Below are 22,870 nucleotides of genomic sequence, written 5' to 3'. Positions count from 1 at the left end.
CATAAGGGGAGGGGAGGGGCTATGCATTTTTTTGGGCCCATCAGAAATTACCGATCAACGAATGGGTCAGAATATTTATTATAAATATTCGAGGAGAAGTGATATCGGAAATATTTACGAATTGGGGAATATTTTTTTATGTTGTGACATTCCCTCCACGTGCATTGACAGCTAAATGTCAATGCACCTGGATTTCACTTCCTTGGAGATGATGGGTTTAGATAGAGAGGGGAGCGGGCCCTGAGTGGGCCCATGCCACTGACGTCAGTCCTGTGCCGTCAATCAGGGACTGCAGAGGCGTCAGGTTTTCCGACCCTAGGGTGGAACGTCCTGAGGGAACACGAGGGTTCAGATCTGGTGGAGGGACATTTGGGGCCAGAAGTTCAGTGAGAAATAAACTGTGAACACGTGTTGTTGGTAAAACAATGTAAATAATTGTCTAATTATCCCATTTTCCTGTCACATTAACCCCCTCAATTTTTCCACATCATGAGAATCTTTTCCGCATCTTTCCGTCCCAAATTCTCTAATCTCGGTCTCTCCCAACGGTTTCTATCGATTCCACCAAAACCATTCTCCACAAGTCCAACGGCATCACTCCCGATTCCTCGAAAATACTGATAATGGCCTCCCCCAGGTGAGATTCATGCGGCAGAATCCATTGTTTCCGAGATTCCGCAGAGTCTCGTTGTTCGCAGAAGGTACATCGTTTCGTCAACGTGGAAGATTACCAAGGAAGATCGTTAAGGCTATATATTATCGAGGCGATAGGGGTAGAATAGGCTATAACCTCACCACCGTTCCTCTCCATGATATCAAACTACCCTTCCTCACTCGACCCCCTTTCCCTGCCTTTAACCCATTCCCTTGTCGTTGTCACGGTGCGTTCCATAATCTGCCACGTATACTCATGGGCATCACGTGTATATTATATCCTTCCGGAAAGGCAACAGGGCATTGAGGTACACAATACGCTTCACCGAAAGGCGGATGAATTGTTCTGACAAATTATCCCGTTGTTGCCCATTCACTTGTTCCTCATGAACAAGATCAAAACGTCTTTGTCGGTTGGATTTGGCCCGAGGGGGTGGAGGAGGACGAGGGGATGTGGCAATATTGTCCGGGGTTGCCTATCAACGAGGAAAATACGAGGTTTGTACGTCAGTGAGAGAAAGCAGAAGGAAATAAATTGATGACCGTTTGCCGCTGCTACGGGGATTTCTCATGTTTTCTTTTCTTATCTCTGGGGATTCTGTCACGTCTTACAAATTGATCATTTAACGGCACCAAATTCACTTCGTCATTTTTCGCCGCTGGCCTTCGGGAACTCTCCCCTACAGTCGTCGATTGAAGACTTGGGGAAATGTTCGATTATCTCGGGTCGAGGGGATTCACTGAGTGATTGAGATTGACTATTTTCGAGTCATAAATCGAGGACTATGTTTTTTTAAATTTTTGAACGTAAAAATTTTGGTAAAAAATGTCGAGTACATCGGAATACCTCGGAGTTGAAATGACGGAAAAGCGAAATGCCGGCAAATCCAATATTTCTTGGTGCGCACCTGTTTCCGTTGAGTAGTTGACGAGAAGTTGATCGGATTATTAAGTCTAGCGGACATGGCTGGTTGTCAATCGCTAACACTGTGACAAACTCGGTTTAACTTTTCGCCGAGTGTCTCGCGGGTAATCGACGATGAGGGACAACATTCTACAACGAGTAGAGATGGAGGAAAACCGATGGCAGTAAGAAGTTAACTTTTACCTCGCTTAGCGTATTCCGTAATTCGATCGATTCCCGATCGAGTCGGGGTGGGAACTGTCACCGCGAATTAGTCATTTTTCTGGGGAGAAAATTTTTTATGAAAGGGATTCTATGAGAGAAAGAAAGATAAATCATCGGGGAAATCACCGAAGGATCTTTGGAAGATCTCCCGATTGAAAAAATCCAAAAAGTTCTTGGAAAGATCTTCGGAGGAATTTTATTATTTGCAGATTCGTTTGGAAAAAAGTTTTTACGAATATTTTCCAGTGACATCTTCCAAAATCTTCAAATGAATATTTTTGGGTCTTCAGGGAGATCCTCCGAAGGTCTTGCGATGATCCTTCTGAAGAATTTTCAACGTCCTGAGACAGATAAAAAATTTTCCGTGCGATAGTGCAATGAAAATTCGGTTTTAAAAATTCTTGATCAACTCCACGAAATATAATTTTGTTCTCATGTGCTCAGTAATTTCAGCGGAGCCCCGGATGGCCCACGTGGAAGGCAATTCATCTTTCCACCGAATGCTCACCAACTAATTGTCACTGGTGTAATTTTCCCGCCTCAAGCGCTTTCATCGCAAGTCCATTGCACAAGTATTTCAATAACGACAACAGCTCTCCATCATCAGAACGTGTCGCAACCTATTTCCATTGTGCTCCATGAAATTAAATACCATTTTCCTACTCCCAGCCCCTGTTACAGACATGTCTCCCACTACTTACAATATGACACACGTCAAAAACCCATTTTCGGGAAGAAAAAAAGATAAATTCCGTTTGCCTCTGTCGCTCCATTTCACTGCTGATGTTGTGAAGGGGAAAAAATGAAGAAATTCGAGCAATTGAAAACGTCGTGTGTGATATTTTCCTCTTGTACATACGAACATGACGTTGGAGAAGATAATTGCACCCACCGGAGTGGATTGTACAATTGCTGTACGTAACGATCGTCGATACTTTCAATATTTGCTAACTCTTCGAGAGTTTTTTTTTAAATGCTTTTATTTTCGTTTCTATTTACTCGAGATATGTTGTGAGTAAAATAACGATTGATGTTTTTATCAAAGTGGGGACTCCCATAAAGAACATAAAGAAGGGGAGGGGAAGAAGAACTTCCCGAAAGACACATTTTTGAATAATTTCAAAATTTTTCCTAATAAAAACTGCGAAGAACTCCAACGTAAATTGAACTAAAAAAAATGATAAATTTATTTTGAAAAATCATACTGCATCATCGATGCTTTTGAATCACTGCTATTTATTTGATCACCCCTACCACCCCCTCTCCAACCCCCTCACCATTACCCACTTGAGAAAATCGAAATCAGATTACAGGACCATAACGACGACATTGGGAAGCGATATAAAAGAGTGAGACGAAGAATAAAAAAGGAAAACGATCGAGTATCGAGTAGGTTGAATTGGGCATCCAGTTCACTTGATTTCATTGCTATCGGCATTATTTTTTTTTTTTCACTCAGCACGTAATCAATTGTTTCCTGGTACAAAGAATCTGTGCAATGGAAATAAACATTTTTTCATCCCCATCGCAAGTTTACTCAATTTTCCTCGTTTCAGCTGTTCCAGTGATGAATTTCATTTTCGTAACACTGTTTCAAACAATATTTCACGTCTCTGGGAAATGAAATGAGGACAAACGAGGTGGAAAAAAAAAAGAATGAAAATATCCAACGGAAGAAATAAAATAATCGCCGAAGAGTCGCATCAGATGATAATGGAAGATTCCCGGGTGGCGGTGGGAGGGAGGAGGAGGGGGTGGAATGGTTGGCAACGAATGCAATAAATCATCGGTGTGTTCCTGCGTATGTCGGCGCATTCAATATATCATTCTTTGCACTATTCAATATTTATATTTTTTCGATTCACACGAGCGTGAGTCGATGGTATTGACGTTATGAGGTTAACACCGGGAAAACGCTATCGGGTTGCAGCTGCTCAATTGCCAGTAAAAAAAAAATCGTTTAAAATTCATCAGATAAAAATCCTCCCTTGAATTTCAATGATCCAACTACATTATTTTTCATCACTCCCGATAAATTGAGAATAAATTGTTTCGAGGTTGAGGAGAAAATAAATTGGCAACAGTGAATGTCATCACATCCATTATTTGACGATCGATGTTCTGGAAATGTCGGCGAATATTTTTGATTTTTTATTACGACTGGAGGCGTTGCAATCGTTCAAGTTGGAGTTATCAATTGTTTGGTATATCAACCGAGGGTTAGTACACATGAAAACAATTTATTTTTCATTTGTTGTGTAACTTTTTTAATTTTCGATTTGATTAAAAAATCAATCGTGTGGTATCAGTGGAACGGAAATAATTCTTCTGTAGGGGAACACATTATGGACCAATAGAAATCATCTCGACGGCAGTCGGAAGTAGAGGAAAATCGTTACACCGACGTTATTTTTCTTTTTTCAAGTCCTTTTGTTCCTCTTTCACATCTCACCCGGAAACAAGCGTCTGGGTGAATCGCAGGTAGGTATATCTTACCCACAGTGAGAGCATGAGTTTGTACGAGAGGGTGGTTCATCCCCCGGGGGAGTCACTACGTTTTCCCAATGCCCTCAGAATCTGGTATAAAGCCTCTCTCGCTGGGCTGTTTTCGCAAAATTGGGAGAACGGTATTTTATACTCGATCGTTATCCCAAAAACTTGGGGAGTGTGGAACGTACGGAATTCGGTCGTTAACTTGTGACGGTCCAACACCCTCATACAATTGGAAACTCCCAGTGATTTTTTTCCCGTATATCGCCCCATCGATACCTCAACATCCCCAACCATTTTTTTTTTATTTCAACTATTCGACAGCGCGCAAATTTCCCAACTAAAATCTCATTAACTCTTTCCCCATCGCACGGATATATTTTTCTGACACTGGAGGTTAAATTTCAAATGTTTGATACGAGTTTTTGAATTATCCCACCACTAAATTCCCCTGCAATAATTTTTTTGGTACCTCACATCCCAGCAAGTGGAACAAAACTACTACGATCCGGCGGTAAAATGTTAAATGCCAGTCTCGAAAATAAATTTATAATTTTTTTTCACACACCCCCTGCAACCCTGTCTGTCTTAATCACGACATAAATTTGTTGTGATTAAGGGAAAGAAAGGGACACCGCCCAAGGGACGAAATAACGGATATTCTTCAGGGATTTAAGTATTACTCGGTGAGAAAAAAAGTCAAATGAAAGGGAGAAACTGGTGGAAAACAAAAGGTAGTGAATAATGAATGCAGTTGGGTGTGAAAAATACTTAAGAAAAGATTTTAATCTCAAGAAAGTTTTGTCCATGCCAAAGAAGAATTTTATCAACGCCATTATCCCCATCTCCACTTGGTTTCTCCAGCACTTCAACTGCAAAAGCTGACTGTACACTTCCAGTTTCCCTTTCCCTAATTGTCAAGACTGTATCAACTATTCCCTCAGTAATTGTGCCTTTAATTTCAAATCAACTCCAACTCGATTCTGTTATTCTTCCTTAATCGCTATTTAATTATTTTCCGTCGATGGGGGGAAGGGGACAATAAGTCGACGCTGACAAATGGACCTTTCATTACTCGTTTGACGGTGAAAATGCAATTTATTGCAACTGCATACATTGCATCGGATGATGCAATTATGTGTGCAAGTATTGAGTTTGGGAATTGCTGAGAGAAGACCCGTATGTGTCGTGACTGTAACGACTGGTGCGTTTGATACTGCTTTTACCACCTCTCGACGGTGGTTTTCGCATCAATGGAGAACTCCGTTGAGTGCGGATTAGGCTATAAACCGCTACCGACAAACCGCACGACACTGCACTACTGGTTTCTCGTGGATTTGTTTAATGGAAGGACTCGGGCTCTAATTCCCAAGGTTATTTTCACGGAAATTCAGGAAGAGCTTCATTCGATTTTATTGGAGGTGGGGGGGGCTCTTGGATAATTACGTTACGAGTTATTTATCGAAACGAATTGATTTAAACAGATCTGACGGTGATTATATATATTTTGTACTTGATCCTAGTATAGTCGATTTTCAATGGATAAAAAACTATTCTCCTTGATTAAGTCTTGGTAATTTTGCAGTAATTTATTAAATTTCGGGCTTATTTATTGAGGATAAATATGTGTGTGTTAATTTGCGGTTTTATAATCAGATTAAATACAGGGAAAATTGATTTTTCATGGATATTGGCAGAGGAAAAAAATTTTTAGGGAAAATTTAGTCCACCAGGGGATGAAACGAGAGAAAAGACATTGAAAAAGGACAAAAGACCGTAATAACATCACTTACCGTTGATCCAGGTGCCATTGAAGGTTTTAGTGGACAACGAGCCCCACAGCCAGTCATCCAGAGTAATGCTGGATGTGGTAGGTGCTCGTGCACTGGGTGAATTTGGACTAGAAGTGAGTAGAATTATCGCTGTGATCAGCAGTGCAAGCACTACGATTGCTATCAGTCCACCAATCAGCAGTCGACGCCAATTTCTGTGGTTGTTTTTCGTCATCAATTCCTGGAACAGGCAAAACAAGAAATAAAAATTTATCCTTCATTCAAGTTGAATTTTCAGTTGCTTCTCTTCGGTGAGGAAGATTGGAAAAATTGATGGACTCGGTGGATAAATGCGATACAATTTTTCCTCTCTCAGTCATGGAATTTTATCCATTGTATGCCGAAGGGAGTGAGAATAAACGCTTGTGGTGGAAGGCTAGGGCATTCATCCATACCGGAAGCACGAAAATTTTATGTGCTCGTCAATATTTACCCGAGAGATGATTTTCTTTGAAGGCAAATTGAACGACGAGATGGAATGGGAATTTCAACTGCGATATGATGTGAGAGAGAGAGAGAGGGTGAGGAAGAGGGAAAAAAAATTTCTCCCCAGCCGCTGGCAAGCCAAATCCCTTCGTAATCGATTAACTCTCATCTCAAGCAGAATCAGGTTTTAAATTATATATGTGGATAAATTTATTCAAATATATGCCCGTAGATTTACCGCTATCCCTGTCTATTCTGCATATCCCGGAGATAGTTTTTGCTAAACGTTTTATATATTTTAGCATCAAAAGCTGATGGGAATTTGATGGGGGAAGAATATCAAGTTGATTTTTCCAGTTGCTGTTTCATTTTCGTTTACGTTGGGGAATGGAATGTGTGTAAAAGCGAGAAACTTTGAGTTGTTTTCATTTTTTGAGAGGAAAAGAAATTTTTTTGAGGCAATATATCATAAAAAAAGGAGAAAGTCGCCCGATAAAAAGGAAAAAATAATACGATAAATTGTAATCGCGTGGAGAATCGCCAGTTATATGGGAATTATTTTTTCCGAGATAAATTTTACTTCTTTTTGGATAAAAATTGATGAGTGTCCAGGAAAAACGAAAAAAATCTTGGACATTCAATTTTTATAAACGTCGTCATTTATTTGTACGTTTTACGTTTCGCTCCGTGAAATTTCTCAATCGTTGGGGAAGAATTACGGAACGACATGTTGTCCTCATAGTGGTAAGTTAGAAGGGTAGAAGGGTGGTTAAATTTTACGGAGCAAGTCGTACAATTTACGTGACGATTCGCACATTTTCAGTTCCGTTTCACACTTTTTTTATTGAATTCCACTTCGAGCAGCGATTACCCGTCGAAGTTTAATTTTTACAATTATTTCTGGTGCCCTTTATGGCCCCTTACTTAAGAAAAAAAATTATTTCTCAATTGATACCCTAAATTTTTGCCTGAGGCACCGGAAAAAGTTTTATAATTTTAATAGAAAATATTAACCCGCGAAAAGCAGCTTCTTAATATTTATAAATTATCCCTATCGAAATTAAATTGGATCCAACGGTCGAGCGGGACTTTTATTGGCGGAGGGTTTGCTAAAAGCCACGTGAGAGTATCGAGAACCACCGAGGTAATTTCATTTTTACCAATAACGGAAACGATCCTCGGGGAATCAGGGGAGACTCGTGTGGGAGAGATCCGGCCGGGAGATATAGTTTTTTTTTTTTTTTTTTTTTCTACGTGTAAGTATCGCACTGCACGCGAATTCTATACTCACTCAAGATTTTATATCTTCTCGTATAACTCCCTTTTATCGGTTGATCATTCTTTCCAATTCCGTCATAAAGCACCTCGTTTATCGCTTCGACGTGAATTTTTTATATCGTTGAGGAGTAATCGCTCGACAGCTCAAGTATTTTAAATGTATTGTCTGGATAGATTGTTCGATGGTGCGAGAGGAATTGAAGGTTTACGCTGGGCTTTCCGCACCGAGAAATAACAAAATTGAAAAAATTCGCCGCACGTTTCGAAAAAAAACCCTGAAATTTCATGAAATATTTAGTTTTCTAGAATGTCTTCCTTTTATTGACTTTTCCAGATCCGAACCGACTACACTGCACTATCCTAAAAAAGGTATTTCAAATGGAGAGAAAAATTAAATGAAAATTCGCGAATAAAATTTTTTTATCCGCTGAAGATCCTCCGGAAATCGTCGGAAAAATCGTCAGAAGGCGGTTCTGTACAGATATATGTATATTAAACCCACTACAATTTTCACCATTTTTTCGGAATACCTTTCACCCTATTTTTTGCCTCCCCGTGGACATCAATTGTCATGTTCATTTTTAAAATTACCTCCAATCAATAATCACTCCCTCATCAATCATAAATCATTAATCTCCTCTATCCCCTTGATTCATTCGCAGCATGATACATTCCCCCAATCCTCAAATTGACTCCCATCATCCCCCGAATTACTCAATAATTTCCACTCCCCGAGGATCGAATGACCCTCCTGCACCTCCACCATTCGATTTTCTCGTTCGCTGATTAAATCGTTGGCCCTGCGCCCTAACAGAGAATTTGCTTTCCACGCGAAGAAAACACCCCCAATTCCTCACTCACAGTTGCATCTCCCCTTCACCCCCCCCCCGCCCAATTTACCCCGGATTTCTTTTTGGGAACCGAAATATCTCTTTTTATCCCACTATCGGTGTGAAGAAGGGCTAATCGGTAAGCCCCCCGCCCCCGAGCCCTTCCAATTTAAAATTCAGGTATCGTAAACCCTCTTCAATCCCCAAGGGATGACTTGTTCTATGTACAAAGTGACCTTTTGTATCGACCTTAAACTTTACGACTAACGTTTTCGCGTCGTACATTCCACGAGAAATCGGCGACCGGATATGTGAGAAAGAGAAATTGTCGTGAGGGTCAGGGAGGGAACAAGGGGGGCGGAAGAAAGCTGTAGGGCTGCTTCAATAAATCGCTCGGTTGAAGAGAGAGAAAGAGAAGGTAAGTTGATTCCCTCGTTGGCGATTCCCTCTTGCACTCTCTGGTCCCAGAGTTTTGCTTCTTCATGGCCCAGCGCTCGTGCGGAACTGCCGAGCCACTTCCACCCCTTTCCTCCCCCTGCCGCGACCCACCGGCATCATCCCTATATGTTTTTTTTTTCGCGTCTATTTTCCCTCTTCTCGGGGGAGTCGACGCCGAGCCCTGGATTATTAATTCCCCTTGGCCGTTATAAAGTCGGAAAATACGGGGGACGTGGCGTCTTTCCAGTTTTCCAAATTAAATCGGCTGGACTGGTACTCCAAGGAATTCACGATGGAAGTTTATTTTCAATTCCACTCTCTCACTGGATGATTTGCCTTCCTCATTCTGCCAATTTTTTCACCCCCGAGGGAGGGGGAAAAAGAGGGGATTCGGGATTTTTTTTTGAAGACGTAAATTTCGGGGAAATTAATTTTTAAAAAATTTTTTCTGAACTCGATTGGGAATTTATTGCTCCAAAGGTACTTGGAAGTCCTTGGAGGGACTGTTTTTTTGCATGTGATTGTACTAGTGGAGCGCCTCAATGACATGTGTCTTGTAACAGGAGTCAAAAGTGTCTTGATTTCGAACACCAGTTTTTAGAGAGCTTTTATCGTTCTATCGGTTGGCGGGCAGTCGATCGAGTGAAATCGTAGTCTTATCCCACTGAAGATGGTGATCAATGGGGGGATGGGGGTGGAATTGTTATGGACCATGATAGTAAATGCGAGCAATCGCGGAATTTATTTTATTGGAAAGAGTGAGTTGAATTTTTTATTCTTCTGCGTTGTAGACTATTCCCGTTTCCATTTTATTTGACATTTTTAATTAAGGGAAGGGGAGGTTTACATGGTTTTATTGGTTTTCAGAGCGTGTAATGGAATATATTTCGGCCAGTGAGATTTTTATTGTTGATTAAAATCTGAGTAATTGACCTCGTTCGTGATCAGCTAACATTGCGGAGGGCATTTAATTATAATTTTATTTCAATACATGATTTTTTAATTTTCTCTTTCGTTGTCACACGCACATTTGGTATTTGTTGTTCATTTCAATATTTTAAAAGAGCAATGAAGCACAACTACATTGCTGAAAGAGTACTGAAATTTTAACTGTTAACTTTTAATTGCCAGGAGTGTAGGATTTTAATTTACCAAAAATCAAGGCCTTTAAATCAATATTGAAAATTTTCACATAAAATACCATCCGCGTTTGTGGATTTATATTATTAAAAAAAATTGTATAAACACCCATTCCCGATGATTAACAATTCGCCCACCAATGATTACCCTTTAGAGTACTTTCTCTCAATTTTTCCCTTTCCAAAACTCTGGTCAGTTACAATAAAATTCTCCTGACAAAAAAAATTTCGTCGAGTGTATAAATTTTTCCCAACTTTTCTGAACGGTAATTTTACCCCTATAATAATAAAATTCTTCATTACCTAGACTCCCTCCCCCACTCTGATGCATCATCATACCACCGCTCCAAACTTAAATGAGAAACGGCCGAGGAAATGCAAACTCACCTCTGGTGTGAGAATAGTTCACCGATTCCCCACTCGAATTTCAGGTATTCGTGAACGGCCAAGTGCGTCCGATTACACACCGAGTTATTCTACTTGCGACCGTTGGGGCGAATGAGGCACCAAATATATATTCCAAAAAACCCCCCGACTTCCCTCTGCATAACGGGAGAAATCCCTTTCTATCGACAAAAGGGAGAAGAGATTTTCGAGGAAATTTAACTTTTAAAACTTAACCCAAGAAAACCTGATTAATCATTAAGTTATTATTAGCTGAATTCATTTGGGAATTTTTTTTTCCATCGATTCTTCCACACCGCAAAAATCACTCGGTTTTTTCCCGCGGAGACGTCCGAATTCCGTCGAACGGTGAAATTATTACGGGCGATAACCCTTGAGTTTTATTTATGACCAATTTTGTTCGGTTACTCTGCAACACTCATTTCAACACCAATAACGAGAACATCAATCTTAGCTCTCTTCACACAGTTGTTGACTATACCAACAGAGGGCGAGAAAAAAAAATGCACAACTTCCTCGTAAAAATTTCATTCGACGGAGATGGAGGTGCCTTACCGCCGTTAAGTTTCATTTGGACTTAACGAGACCGGAAGTAGAAAAGATTTACCGACGGAGGAGTCTCTATCTCCTTGTGGCATTTTCATGTACTCTATTTTCATTCTGGAGTGGTCCTCTAGCCCCTAACCCTATTATATATTATATATTACATATTGCATATTTAAAAATGCCCAAAAAGACACTTTTCCCAGACCAAAACGTTAATTTTAACCAAAAATTACCCAAAAAATACCAAAAAAATTGATAAATATACAAATCAGCACCTAATCACACGCAAAAAGTACGCGCCCTTTTCAAGTCCCTGGAGGAATGAGATATAACGACTGTGGGTCCATTTGCCCGCCCTTTCGTACACATAAATTAACTTTTCTTTGTCTTCATCAGAGGACTGCGGCATTTCATGTAGAATTGTCGTTTATTTTTCCGACTGATAAAAGCACTGGTGAAGGTATACCTCAAGGTGAAAAAAAAAGCTGTGGGTTGAGGCCAATTAAGTTAATTGTGCGCCCCCTCCCTTCCCTCGGACCTTCGGATTCTTTTGCCAAGAACATCCGGACTAGTCTCTCTCTTTCTCTCTCTCTCTCCTCCTCCCTCATGCTACCACCCCATTTTATTATCTTTTTCCCTGCCTGTAGTTATTTCCTAGTAATCGTAAAAAGAAAATAAAAGACGTGCGAGTAAATTGGAAGATGTTTCTCTAATGAGAATGAAATTCAGTTACTGAGGATTAATCTCTATCATCATCACTGGCTGTAATTTCTCATTCTTTTCATTAATGTTTCTTAATGTGCTCAGCGATATTTTACATAAGCCGGTGGAAACACGGGGAAGACAATCAGGGTGCCAGGGTGGGGGTATTTTGATGAACATCTTGGCATGTAATATGGGTGAAGGGGAGAGACGAAGGTGTATCTGTGTAATCCGAGTTAATTTTCGTTGTATTCATATTAACGCAGAGAATTCCCTGATGCGATTTGTAAATTAAAATTAACTCAATATTGTAGTCCCTTGAAGGGATCTGAGGGATTTGAGGGAGGTGAAAGGGTTGTGATGTATGAAAGGTGAAAATTTCGATAAAAATAATGCGAAATTAATTTTTAGTGGAGACGATCTCGTGGCATTTTTAAAAAATAATATAAATAATTTTTAGTGTTGCCAGGAGGGTAAAAAAAATAATACGATTGTTGATAAGCACAGAGACCAGTAAATTTCCCTTTGATGACCGTCATAATAATGCAGAATTCGAATAGGAATAGAATGTTTCGTAAAATGACGTAGGGGATAAAAGGATTTTTCCGTTTGCAAGGGACGACTCGAGGAATCGAATTGAGTCAAATTGCCCAAGGGTCAATTTTATTTAGTCTGTCTCTCTTTTTTTTCCATTTGTGGAAAACGAAAAAGCCCGCGGGCGCACAGTCTGACCAAACCGCATTGGAACCACCTCGTGGAATTCAATCTCCTTTCGATTTACCGGAATTCTCTATTTTCCCCCCCTCGTTTTTCATTTTTCTGTTGTCTATTATTCCACGAGTCATTGAAATCGTGCGGCAATTGAGGGGACTCTGATGATGTATTTTCAATCGCAATTGGTGGCATTGGATTTACAATAAAATATTTTTAATTCAACTAAAAAAAATCAGTCGAATAAAAACCTACATTTTTCATAATTAAACCGATTTTTATGAGGTCACACCAATTTTCACAAAATATTTCTGCAAAAATTAGGGCACCTGGTGCTCAATGAGAGGCAAAGTCTCGAGGGGTGTCACAGTATTTTTTCATTCAACTGCAAATTCCCCAGAAATTCCCAGAAATTTTCTAGTTCTAGTTCTCTCTGTAATTATTTTCCTGTAAATTTAATTCGCCGGTGGAATTAATTGATTCTTTCAGTGTGCGACAACTACATCTTCATTAAGTCACCCCCAACAGCAAGCGGGGGATATTCAATAAAAATTCAGTAACGCTCAGTTGAAGTCTCTCATCCCTCTGACTGGAACATAGATCTTAGTTATTCTGCTGGGTATTTCCTTCACCAAAGAGGCTTTTTGGTGGTACTGCTGTGCATTACGGTGGTAACAGGAGTACCATGGAATTCAACAATGGGATATAATCGTCGGTGCGAGAAACTGATTATATTTCAAGAGGAGGTAACAGCATAGGTTGGCAGACAGTGGAAGGGAGTAAGACAGCTGAGGTTGGAAGGTGCACCTAGTGAAATTGCAATGTAGGACAATCTATGCTGGATGATGTAGCATGCTGGGGTGAGTTTTAGGCACTAACTCCCTCGGTGGTTTCAGTAATTAATGTTTCAGTACCATACAAATATGTATAATTCAATACACCCTTACCAGGGTATTCATCCCCCTGTCTATTCACAAATCATTTAATTGAATTTTCTTTTTAATAGTAAATATGATTCAAAGTTAAATAAAATTTTTAGATTTGACCACTGCCCCATATTTTCCGATACGTAAATAAATTTTTGGTGAACATTAGAGCTCCAGGGGGTGAAAGTAGGGGGGAAGGGTAGTTTTATCACAAAAATTAACCCCCCCAATTCAATTTTGTTGGAAAAAATAAATTTTTCCAGCAAAATTTGAGCTAAAAAGTGGTTTAATCTTATTTCCTCCCCCATTTCACCCTTTAGAGGTCTAATTTTTATCAAAAATCTTTCCCTGCAACGATCACCCCTTTTAATAAAAATAAATACAAAAATAAAAATAATTGTTTCACCGTAATCTGTCACATGGCCCTGATGAACTTTTCGACTTTCACAAACCCCGAAAATTCCTGAATTCCCATGACAATTTCCAAATAACCGTATGAATGAGGGGTGGCGAATCCCGGGGGAGGGCTCACGGCGAAGTAGAAGTAGTGGTACATGTAGTGGTCGCAACGGGAGGTAGAGGAGATTGATGAATGGTTATACTATACATAGCCACCTATAATTCGTAGTGCAGCTGACGATCGATAATCCAGACAATGATCGAGTTCACGAGATTTCAACTTGGATCGCGGCTTTGCATTCGTCCCACCACCCTTTCTACGATCGGTTAAAACTTGTCCACCCTCCCCCACGGAGGGTATTCCCACTCACATAGAGGGAATCGAACTCCAATGGAAACACATCGCACTGGCGTGCTCTGAATCAGTCTGCGTTCCAAATTGGGTCGACGATACAACCCCCACCATCCCCCCTCGTTCAATCCCATACCCTCTCACCCCTTATTCCCATTTCACAACTATGTATTTGCTGTGTATATGTATACGGTATCCTTGCTAACACATGAGAAACAGTTTTGCCCCTCGTTCACCCCGCGATTTGTACCGTTGAGCAAATATCCCGTGAATTTAGAGCGGATTTGCAAGCACTGAAGAGCTTCCCTTATGCCTCAGTTTCGTACATTTCGAAAACTACTGGCCTTTGCATTTAGACTTGAAGGGCCTTTACCAATTTCCATTCAACTGGACAGATAAACCTACAGTTTTCGATTACTTCGGCTCTCTCATCCTCTCTCAGCATAACAATTTGGTTTATTTGATTTTTTTTCTTTTATTTATTTCGTCTGTCTCGGTTGACCGGAAAAAATTGAAACGGAAATCACATGTTACGGTATTTATTTTAGATCGGGGGAATGTTGGAGTGAGTGTGAGTAAATAGATGGTGGCTGTTCCCAAAAATCGTTTATCTTATCAATTGGGGTGGCTCTGGGAGGGGGTGGTGTTGAATGAGGGGAGGGGGTGCGAGAAGAATTGAAATTCTCCAGTGGAAAAAAATTTATCGCAGTCGAGAATTGATTTTCTTCACTGACGAACGTATATTTTACCGAATGTTTTGTCTACTGAGAGGAGTAAATAAAGTTTTTGGTTAAATCAACTGAAATGTACTTCAGGAACTCGTTTAGCGGGATTAATTCCCCCAGTTGGGGGGACAAATTATTCGAATGGTGGGATGAAACATGAAGAATGGTTTGGATGTGATGTTTTCCTCCCCGATTTACCACACACTTCAGAAATTAACCGAGTGGAATTTTTGTTTCATAGAAATCGCCCCTGATGGAGTAAATATTATATTTTTCGGTTGTTTGTCTTTTCGTTGGGGGAAGTGGTGAACTTTCGTGATGATCATGTCAGGGGGATTGATTGATCGACATATGATCCATTCACCCGAGGTTCATGGTGGATGTAACTTAATACCAGTTATTCACGGAACAATCATCAGTCAATTTCTTCGGTGCCTTCTGGCCCTCGGGTACAATTTGATTTGTAAGGGTCGAATATACAGAGCTTTTTTCATTGTTTTCGATGCATTTTTCTTCGATTGTTATCCTCCGCTGACAACAAAAAAATTCTGATAAATAGATATTCTATGATTGATTCAAATCGTTCATTGATTGACTAGTCGGAAAAATGTTCTGGGCTTTACTATGAAAGCTCTGGGAACAAATTTATTTACGTCGGTAATCAGGTGAAAAATGATAAGGTTTCGTCACATTACGTTCTTTCACTTCTCACTTGACACCCTTTAGACGAAAATCAGCTTAATCTTGACGCGTTGAGAGACACGTGAAGCTAAGAAGATGACTAGCCTGACACTACTGCCTTCGGATGACAGTGGAGAAATGTCTTGAACTGTTGGCACCGGCAATTCGTCACTTTCCGTATAAATTAATCCCAGTCCAATTATTGCGGAATAATTGTCAGTTGCGGTAACACATTTCGTACGGTTTGTACGCTTTGATGGAAATACAATCTCGATGTCTAGAGTGTTCATGAATGACGAGGTATATTCAAGATTATGTAATTATCGGAATAAATGGAACTGAATGAAACGTCGACTGCAGCCCTCGCGAGTCTTCACGAAATTTTCAAATTAATTTGTTCACAGATAGTCATGACATGAAATTTTTGTTTACTAAAGATATTTAAAAAATATTCAGGGGGAGCAGAAGAAATAACGGGATAAACGGAAATAGCTAATAAAACTTCACTTTCCCGAGTTCCCTCTCAATTAGGATAAACCGAAAAAGTTTAAACGTTTCCCCTATAAAATAACGTAAATCTTCTAAAACTTAAATAGTCCCTAGAATTGAATAAGGCGTAAATTTTGTGACTTTCCACCGAGTGAATTTAAACTTAAAACTTCAACATCCAAAATATACCTGTACAGCTATCATACAGAAAACTTACTAGACACTAAATTTCACCATTGAACTTTTGCACTAGTGTGTGAGTGTTTAAGTGCGTTGGAGGAGTCAACAGAGACGAGCTACGAGTGTTTGACTGGGAATACGGTGGCATGGAAGGCGTGAAACTACGTTGCCAGTGGAGGGCCAGAGGTAGGAGACCTCATATCGTCTTCCGAGAAATTCACGAGATTCAATTTTAGTCTCACCCCTTACGTCACTTTGCCACTCCACCTGAACTCGAGGAACCTTCAATATAATTATGTAAAGGCATTCACAGGGTGTGGGATAGGTGGGGGTGGCATGTGGGGTGGGGAGTAAGACTCGAGGGAACCCCAACATTTCTGTACTTTAATGTCATATGTCTTTATCAATATAGATATACCAGAGTTAGGGAAGTTCTCGGTAATCTTGAGTTTGTGAGAGGTTGTGCGTTCATCGCTATTAACTTTATTAATATTATCGCATTTGATTGTTGCTTTGGATGTTGGGGGATGGAATATTAACTTAAAAGCTGAGGTACAGAAATTAACTTGGAGAGATAGTTATCCTTTGGATTTACTCATTTTATTTCAACTTGAACGAAGTCGTCTGGTGGGGTAATTAGCCAGATATAGAGCAGTTGTGGACGAATGAAGGGGTGAATTCTATATTTTTGTAGCATTTGTACTACTCAGTGCAATAAATAAATTTTTGAAATTTAAAATGGACACGTCATCTCAAGGACGAGGGCATTGACGAGTGAAAATTTTCTGATTCACGTCCCTCACCTCTATCACCACTATCAAAACATCTTCAGAGACAGGGAATAATGCGGTCTATAATGGGGTAATTTCCTCCCGAAATTCATGTCCGACACATAAATTTTTCAACTTCCGTCTTGTTGTTTAAGTTCCTGGAGATGAAGCATTTGGAATGTCCATTTGAAATAGTGTTTCTTGTTCTTTTCCATTGCATTCAAGTCGTATATCACCTTCAGCTATTATCCACTTGTTTACCCAGCCCCAATGGCTCCAATGGTTGGCAGTACTATGGTGCTTTGGTACATGGACACTGGCACAAATCCTCATTAGGGCGACATGTAGTCAATTGCGTGCCTATACTCATCCCTCTGTGAATACAAGCAGCTTCCACGAGGGTGAATAGAGGATTTTGAGGAGGAGTTCGCGGATATAATTGTCCATGATATATAAAGCACATTATCACTGATAATAATATATCATATCTATCATATGTAAAAGGAGTCGAAAGAAATTTATGGGATTTTATCAGTCAATTGATAATTTATTGACTCTAATCTGCAGATTTTAATTGATCTGAGTCAATTTAATTCAATTCATTCCAAATTATTTGGAGTTCACTGAGACGTGGAAGTTGTGGCTGTTGTTGTCATTATTGTCATGGCATAAATCAAATTAAAAGAACAGAATGTTGTGGAGAAATATCTGGAGTCTGAATATTTTTAACAAATATCTTGAACCCTTCAAGTGGATTCCACTATACATTTGGAAATGGGCTCATCCACTTTAACGACTTTTTATGAAATTCTGATTATCTGATCAAAGCAGAAATTTCACCCCCCATAACCCGGTTAATTAAATCCATAAATAAACACTGAAATTGGTAATTTCTGGTTCAGATTGGTTGGTAATTGCTTAGTAATTGGGAGAGAGAATGAAGGTAAGGGAGAGCATTCCCTTAAACGATCTCCGGAGAAAATGAGAAAACTTTTCTCTCCAAAATATCCCCTACAGATCTGACTCAACTCACTACTTCAAACGATATATAGAACTGTTATTTCTCAACGTGGGAATGCTATTTCATTTTACCTTTCAGGTCTAGAACTTCAAAAGAGTAGGGGTATTGTGCTGCTGAGTTGTCTGGAAAATTCTCAAGGTAGGTTTAAGAAACGAGATTAACGGGCTCTTCCGGGAATTCATTAACTCATTATATTGAACGTCATTCATCTTTTCGTTGCCTTTAGAACGAGGAATACGAACCAGAAAGAACGTTCGTTTATTTTAATTTTAAAAAAAGAGTTGGCGATTTTTTTACGTGGCTATTTTAATAATTATTTTATTATTAAAATAATTACCTATAGTATTATCATTGTCATCAGCAAATATTCAGTTTTAACTCCCAACAAGTCCAGACCAAATCCGAATAAACGCGAAAACTTGAAAGCTCGCTAACTTGAAAATCGATATTGATTGTTCTCGCTGAACGCATGACAATTACTGTTCTTTGAACCGAGGCACGTATGCCCTGCCAATCTCACGAAAGCCTCCAGTGAGTTTAGTTGTTCATAAACCCTTCGTCAGTCATGTAGAAATCCCACAGACGAACAGAAGGAATGAAGTGAATGAACTGAGCTCATTACCAGAGAGCAAGCTCAGCAAATTTAATAAAATAATTCCTTCAACACTCGATTGACTGAGTACATATACTGTCGACGATTCCATCCACCTCATGTTCAATAAAATATTTTTTGCAATACCTAACTGGCCACATAAGCCAGCACATGTAAATGCAGATCAAAGTCATTTAAACCCAAATCCGGAGTTCAATGAAACGTCATTTTCTGTGCTGACGTTGTAAGAAGTAAGAAATGTAGATGAGAAAAATTCGAACAACTGCGAGATTATGTTAATTGTCTTCATCGTCTAGAGAAAATGCATTTATTATTCTGAAAGAGCAGATAGAGAACTGGTGTACTCTGAACCAACTCCGGTTTAACTTCAATTCACAGTAGAAACTTCAAGGATTGTTGATTTCAACCTGCCATTGATATTCCCAGGACATTAAACTCATGACAATTACTGGTACCTGAATCAAGGCACGTACGTATGTCCCTGCCAATCACAAGAAATAATCCAGTGACTTCAATCTTTATATACTTTCTTTCCATCGTACCATATCCACAATTGTACAGAAAAGAGGAAGGACATCAACTATTGCTGCTACCAGGGGACAAGCTCGACAAATTTAATAACATTGTACCAACAATACACTGTTCATGGTATGTCGTGTCATGAGAACCAACTCTTGTTCGTTCACCATGGTTACCCAACGTCTGATGAAACCGAATTATCTGGACTCAAACGAAACGATATGAGCTTTATATTGTGAACTGGGTGAAGCTTATCGTAATTCTTTATGACTTTTTCTGTCGTATATTCTCTCAGTGGAAATCACTTTACGTTTTATCAGAGTAAGTTATTGAATTATTTCCGGAGCTTTAGTCTCCTACTTCCTATTGATTCACCATTTTGTACATAGTTGCGGAAAAATCGTTGATGTCAACATTAGACAGAGACTTGGTGAGTTATTGCAAAGGGTGAAACGTGTCCCCAGACCCCAGTGGCATTCGAATTATTCCAATTATCCTCTACCAACTGGGGCGGAGTATTGGCCTGTCATCGACTTTCCTGGAACTTCCATTAGTCTACCCTCGATCTACCTTCACTCCTGTCTTATCCATTTTTTTTTTCGAATTTAAGTCGATATCAGTATCTTCACGTGGAGGAGGTAAGAGAAGTCCCTGCACCGGACTTACTGCACCCCAATGACTTCGATATTCTCTACCCTCGGATGCTCGGGATAGGGAATCTCTTCACTTTAATAAGACGATGTGGAAGGTTCCAGCGGCTGCAGCTCACGTCCAGGAAGCTCCAATCGAGCAGTGTAATATGATCTCCAGTCACATGGACTGATGAAGCGGAAATAATGCGGTTAGTGGAGGAGTGGGCAATGCAATCGTTGGTCAGACGATGTAGCCAACCCTCGGACGATGTTGGAGGGCTTCGAATGTATAAGACATATCAGTATTTTGATCATTAAAAATGTCTTATGAAGTAATGGAGGATTGAGTCATGGCCCAGGGTCAAATAATTTGAGCTTGAGAAGACGTCGCTTCTGCCATTATTTGAGTTTCAACGGATGTCAGGGGTGGTTGATCTGATACTCGTGGTGATTGTCCTTCAGACTGATGAATGAGAGGTGGAACGAGGCCAGAAGTGGCCCTGGGACCGGTCAATCTCACCCCCCAGGGTCCCAACGATGCGGAATCAATCCGAAATGATAACAGCCCCCCGGGAAAGCTCAATCACGAGGATTAATTTAAAAATTGTGGATCGGAAGTAATCAATATGGAGGACTAATCAACCCCCATCGTTTGGTAAATCAGTAGAACCCTAAGATTCGAGTGATATGAATTTAATTAGACGAATGACTCTCAATGAAAAGGAGAATCGAAAACGTATCGCAGAATAAAACTTCAATTCGCCAAATGGACCAATTTTTCATATTTTTTTCCAACAGATTGCCATCTATTGATGATGAAAAAAATACCAGGCCTATATACCCTTGTCCTCAATTCCCATGCTGATGTTTTTTTTTCCATGCACGTGATAAAAAAAAAAAAGTAGCTCGTCCCAACCGCTCATCACTTTTTATCGAGAAATTCCAGCACTACTGCCCTCCAGCACAAAACATTGTAATTAATCCAAGCTGATTCTGCAATTAAACTTTCAAATTTATTACAATAGACTGTAAAATGTTCAGCTGAAGCAGTTTGAAAAAGTACGAGCCAACTCATTCGATGGTTTGCACTCTGTGTTGAAAATAGCACTGGGAAATTCGACGGTTTTTCCACCCGTATGCAGAATGTTGACCGATCCAGGCACATGGAAATATTTAATTAATTAGGTTTTTTTATTCCAGTTATTTCTCTTCCGTACACTTGAACCATGAAATAGCCTCAACTCAATTACTGTACGCTGCTATTTCCCCAGGTAATTCGTCTGATTTTATTTACCCTTGCCTACAGCAATCATGTTTCATTGTTTACATCACGTGCCCTGAGCATGAAGTATCTTCAAATTATCCCGCAGATTGAATCCCATTAATTCAATTATTTGACTAGAGCCGGGATTATTGTTGTGTGCGTTAAAAACTCTCATGTGAAATAGAAGTGAGTCCTTCAGATAATTACCACCCTCAAATTCATGAAATTCAACAAATTGCCGGAACATTACCCAACACAAAAGCCAAATTCCGTAAGCGAATCGTTTATTTTAACCGATGAATTTTTGAGTTAATAACAGACTAGCGAACCAGCCAACGGTTTTGTTTTTATTAGCTTTGTGTAAGAAGCTTGTGCACGTTATAATACGTCGAAATTACTACCTTCAGTACAACCTTCCAGCGATCGCTCGTGTCGGTAATGGCTACCATTTATAATCGAATTAGGGTGTCTTTACGGTCAAAGTTTCGTCGGAATTTGCCAATGTACGGCTGGTGTGTCTTGCCTTGTCGACGACTACGACGACTAATGCTCTATCTCACTTGCGATACTCACGATTAGATGGCTCTTCTACCGCCCTTCTCTTTACCTTTTCGGTTAGCTGTATGTGTAGGTTCGTTAGGGCAATATCGTGAGCTCGTTCTCCACCAATCAGTCGTTTATTTAAGTCTTTAGAGGACACGTGTTACCCGGGTAATTTTGCAAATCTCGAGTATCGAACAGTCGTGAAGAATGTATTGAATTACAGGCATCAATTGAATATTGATTTTTGGTAGTGTAGGAGGAACGTTGATGGTAATGGTGAACCAACTTTTGGGATGATATGACACAAAATTTTAGATAAACGAAATTTTAGTTGAAAAAGTGATGAGCTGACACGTGAGCTGAGGTGAATTTTGGGTCACACGTGGGGACTAATCTAGATTGAATATCAGATCTGGGGAGGTGAAGAAAAGCTGTCCAGGAAGTTGATTGTGATATCTGAAATTCGATCTCCGGGAGCTGTTGATAATGCATAATAAGCAGAAGTTTCTGATGTCCTTGGAAAATTGATTAAAAATGTCTGGTATCGTTGACTAATTTTGAAGAGGAATCTATTCATCTGAGGACACATTCCATTATTAAGATGATAAGTTTTCTCATCATGTCAGCAGGGCGACAGGAAATTGATATCTATCCATCGTATACATTGATTCGTGAATCGAACGAACTTAAGGAGCGGAAATCACGGAAGTTCACGTAAGTTTATGGCAGTGTATTTGCATTAAGAATCCCGCTCTCTGCTCCTGAGCTTTTTCTAGTAACGTTCGTTTTAAGGCCTCGGGGTTTTCAACTATCGAACAGTCGTAAAGATTCTAGTGGGTTATGGAGACATCAATTGAAAGCTCATTTATCGGAGTAGCTTTATAGGGAATTGGTCGTAATGAAGAGCTTGCAGGATTAATCTACGAAATGGTCTCTGTATGAAAACTGCAGGTCGAGGTGACACTCGAAAAATTCGAAAAAGGGAAACCGAAAAAGCTCAAGATTTATTTTGAATCCGATTTGATGAGTTCAATGGTCATAGTCAGCCCTGAAATTGCAGCTTAAAGGACATATTGATGATTCTAAGATCAGTGGGGAATTCTGTTCAAAATTACCGGACCAGGTGGAGACCTGGGGTTAAATAGAAAATGCGAAAACTCCTCATCTACAGGGAAT

The 22,870-nt window shown here is 39.8% G+C and overlaps 1 protein-coding gene across 16 annotated transcripts in view; it reads right to left on the bottom strand.

Annotated features, from left to right (window-relative positions):
- The window catches only part of Ome (omega), a 173,916-nt gene that overhangs the window by 63,606 nt on the left and 87,440 nt on the right, over nt 1-22,870 (bottom strand). For all 16 annotated transcript variants that reach the window (XR_010299561.1, XM_064127305.1, XM_064127313.1 and 13 more), the window contains one exon: nt 6,067-6,286. Coding sequence is in view for 15 of the 16 variants with exons in the window: in XM_064127305.1 (XP_063983375.1) it covers nt 6,067-6,286 (220 nt within the window). In the remaining variant the exon portion in view is untranslated. The remainder of the gene's footprint in view (nt 1-6,066; nt 6,287-22,870) is intronic.

The sequence above is a fragment of the Diachasmimorpha longicaudata genome, chromosome 9, assembly GCF_034640455.1.
Source record: "Diachasmimorpha longicaudata isolate KC_UGA_2023 chromosome 9, iyDiaLong2, whole genome shotgun sequence".
NCBI classification, from domain to species: Eukaryota; Metazoa; Arthropoda; class Insecta; order Hymenoptera; family Braconidae; genus Diachasmimorpha; species Diachasmimorpha longicaudata.
Note: the sequence above shows the minus strand (reverse complement) of the source record. Positions and strands in the feature narration are given on the sequence as shown.